This window comes from Apis dorsata, unplaced genomic scaffold, assembly GCF_000469605.1.
Source record: "Apis dorsata unplaced genomic scaffold, Apis dorsata 1.3 scaffold_1004, whole genome shotgun sequence".
Taxonomy (NCBI): Eukaryota; Metazoa; Arthropoda; class Insecta; order Hymenoptera; family Apidae; genus Apis; species Apis dorsata.
Window position 1 is genome coordinate 35068 of NW_006264105.1, and position 3611 is coordinate 38678.

Below are 3611 nucleotides of genomic sequence, written 5' to 3' on the forward strand. Positions count from 1 at the left end.
ACGGCACGTATATAAAACGTGGAGTAACGAGGGATCGATCGTCGATCGAAAAAAAAAAACGACACTTGACGCGACTCAGAGAAATTTTTAAAGCGTTTAAAATAAATTCGTTTTTGTAAAATGTTTTTTTGGCGGAGACGATTTATCATTATTAGGTGTATTTATTAGACAACAAAGAGAACGACAGTCACTGTTGTCGTTTCACTGTCGTCTTAATTCTTCTGCGTTTTCTTTTCTCCTACATCCTTTTGTTCGTTTCGTTTTTTTTTTTTTTCTTTTTTTCCTTTATTATTTCTCGATCATTTTCCAGGGGGTTCTTTTTCGATTTTTTTTTTCTTTTTTTTTTCTCTTTTCCATTAAACGTGAGATAGAGATTTTGCGGCAGATACTTTGTACAGTGATGCCAAACAGTGATGGTTGCTTTCATCGCTTTATGCCAATTAGAATGATCGGATCGAATTCGACGACTTCGAAGGAACGAACGTATCCGCTGTATTTCTTTCTTCTTTCTCTGCCCCGCAGTTGTCCGTATACGACGAGCGCGTATCTATAAAACGATATCGATCGATTCCGCGCGATTCCACAGCGGCTGTGTATGCGTGCGCGTGTATACGTATACGTATATCTTTTCTTTCCATTTTGCGCCAAGAAATTCGCGGATCGTTCCGTGGCCGAATAGAGGAAGACGGATCGATAGATCAGCAGATAAATTCATTCCAATCCAATCGCGAATCCGGTTTGATAATCGCGCGTTAACGTTACATGACATCGTATGAAATGTAGATGCAAGGCGAATTTCGACAAATGATATTCATTTTGAGTAATGATGATATCGATGATTTTTTTGTAAACGCATGCTAATTAGAAGAAGAAGTTTTAATCGTCCAAGCAGACAGTAATGCTCTTTCACCGCAACCAAATAAAAAAATAAATATATATATATATAATATGTATGTATGTATGTATGCATGTATGTATATATATATATATGGTATATTCATTCTTATAAATTCGATGATTTTTGTTAGTGTTTGATATAACTGCACAAGTCCTTCTCTTTTTTGTTTTTTTTTTTTTTTTTTTTAGTTACTTTTTTTTTTTCCTTTTTTTGTAATTTAAGAGCGAACCGCCACACCGCGGACAATTGCGGGCCACGATGTGATCGACTGTGATGTGATCGATAGAAAATATAAATGGAACAGCATAGAAGAAAAGTTGCCCTTTTGTTTTTTTTTGTTTTTTTTTTTTTTTTTTTAGTTATTTTTTTTTTTTCCTTTTTTTGTAATTTAAGAGCGAACCGCCACACCGCGGACAATTGCGGGCCACGATGTGCTCGACTGTGATGTGATCGATAGAAAATATAAATGGAACAGCATAAAAGAAAATTTGCCCTTTTTTTTTTTTTTGTTTTTTTTTTTTTTTTTTTAGTGAAAAATCAAAAGAAATCAAGCTCGTTCAAGTCAACATCCCCCATCAACGAATCGAAAATCGGTAACGTATTTCAGTTCATCGTCAATACACGAGAACACGCATACAAGTATATATATATACACAGGGGGAGAGGGGCGGGGGTTGTGTTCCAACTCGTGTTCCCTCGAGTTCCTCGACTTCGTTGATTCTAATGATTTTACATTTGGGCAGAGCCAGGTAGGAAGTAAGTAAGTAAGTAAGTAAGTAAGTAAATAAGTAAGGCTTAATTCTTACCTTGCGAAGTTCCTGCCAAGTCCGGTGGTTGCAACCCGTGGCCCATTCCTGGAAATTTCACTATCGTCACACGTAGCAACGAACGTTCTCTCGCGACAACGATCGAACAACGGCCTGTACGCAACATCGCAATTAAAAACTCTTAGCTCGAACTAAAGGCTAAACTTACTTTGAAACTAGAAAGAAAGAAAGAAAGAAAGAAAGAAAGAAAAGCAGAGAGATAGAGAGAGAAAGAAAAAGGGAGGTAACAAAAAAAAACGATGCAAGAAGAAAAAGAAAAAAGAAAAAGAGGATAATGCATGCTCAATAATCGCACAAAATCGGTCAAATGAAAATTGGTCAATGCGTACAGGCCTGTGTTCCGAGCAGGAATTTGTCCACGTACCTGACAACGGTGTATGCTCCGTGGCTAACGCCGCCATACTGAAATTAAAGCTTCCTGGCGTGGGTGGGAAGATTTTCGTCTCGGACAAAAAATTGGGGGTGGACGTGTGCTCGGACTCGGCCTCGTGCTCGTTACTGCTCGCGGACGCGGGCGGCCGATCGGACGCGGCGGCGCCGGAATCGGACGAGTCCTCGTTGTTCCCCGCGGCGTTACCGCTGTTACCACCTGTCAGCTCCAACGGCTCGCACTTGATATTGTCCTCGAGGGGGCTGTTCTCCTCGTGCACCCCGTTCCCCTCCACCTTGCTCGACACGTGGTTGTTCTTCACCCCCATCGAGAAATCGGTGGGCGTAGCGTCGTTGTTGTTGAGCGGAGGCGAAAGCACCCTCGGCTTCTTCGCCGTCTCATCGTGGGGATCGGGCGTCCGTCTCTCGTTCCTGCGTATCTGCGCTCTGCGCAACAATTGCTGCACGGTGGTCGGTGTCGGGGTGACCGGCGTCGGTGGTGAACCACCCCTGGGAAAACTCTCCTCCAATTTCTCGTGGAAAGGAAGGTGATTGCCACCGGCGGCCAACGCGCGCACGTGGGACAGCTGTAACGTGAAGAGAAGGAGGAAAGAAAGAAAGAAAGAGAGAAAGAAAGAGAGAGAGAGAGGCTGGATGAAAAGAGGGAGAAGAGAGAGAGAGAGAGAGAGAGAGAGAGAGAGAGGTGCGATCAAGGCAAGCATCGGAAAGAATAAACAAGTAAAGTGATCTTCGATGAAGAAAATAAAATAATGGTGTATGCATATCGTCCGTCAATATACCGCGCATGCCCCCGAGACCACGATTACGATTGCTCGCTTTCTATTTGTAACCACCGCGGGCCGGTTATCTTTGTTTGCTTGACCTATGACAATTATGGATTGGAATCAAGATGGATACACATTGTGCACCGAGATAAGGGTAAAACTCTTCTCCAGAGTTGAAAGTCACGTCTACGTATCGGAGTAAGATAACATGCGGACCGTAATCAATTTGCTGGCTTGCCGATAATTAATTACAATACGGAGGTAATGCGATGCCCGTTATGAATTTTCGCGTGTACGTATCGCGGGCACGAACGGCCATGGAGGGGGGAAAGGAGGAGCAGCAGGAGGAGGGAGGGAGAGAGAGAGAAAGAGAGAAAGAGAGAAAGAGAGAGAGAAAGAGAGAGATTGTTCGGAGAAACCCGCTTACCTCGTCCCTGTCCGTTTGGTCTGCCTGTTGCGTAAGCCCCGATACCCTGAGGACTTCGGCAGTCTTCAAAAAACTGCTAAGGGAACGCTGATGCACGTTCACCTCCCCGTGATAGATGAACTCGACCAATGCGTGCAAATCGCTGAACGCTACGTCCTGAAGTACTATCACCGGGTGTTTACACGGTGTGCTCTGCAAAAGGGGAAGCGAGGGGGGAAAGAAGAGACATTTTTCTCGCGATACGTTTTTTAATTTAACATTGACTCGAGGTTCTATATATATATATATATATATATATATATATA

General features: G+C 43.1%; 1 protein-coding gene across 1 annotated transcript in view; it reads right to left on the reverse strand.

The window, feature by feature from the left end:
• Positions 1-3611, reverse strand: part of LOC102670961 (broad-complex core protein isoforms 1/2/3/4/5-like) — a 16099-nt gene that overhangs the window by 8995 nt on the left and 3493 nt on the right. Inside the window, exons 3-5 of the mRNA XM_031514467.1 lie at positions 3307-3596; positions 2090-2681; positions 1705-1764 (exon numbers count right to left, since the gene is read on the reverse strand). Of these exons, the coding sequence (XP_031370327.1) occupies positions 1705-1764; positions 2090-2681; positions 3307-3596 (942 nt within the window). The remainder of the gene's footprint in view (positions 1-1704; positions 1765-2089; positions 2682-3306; positions 3597-3611) is intronic.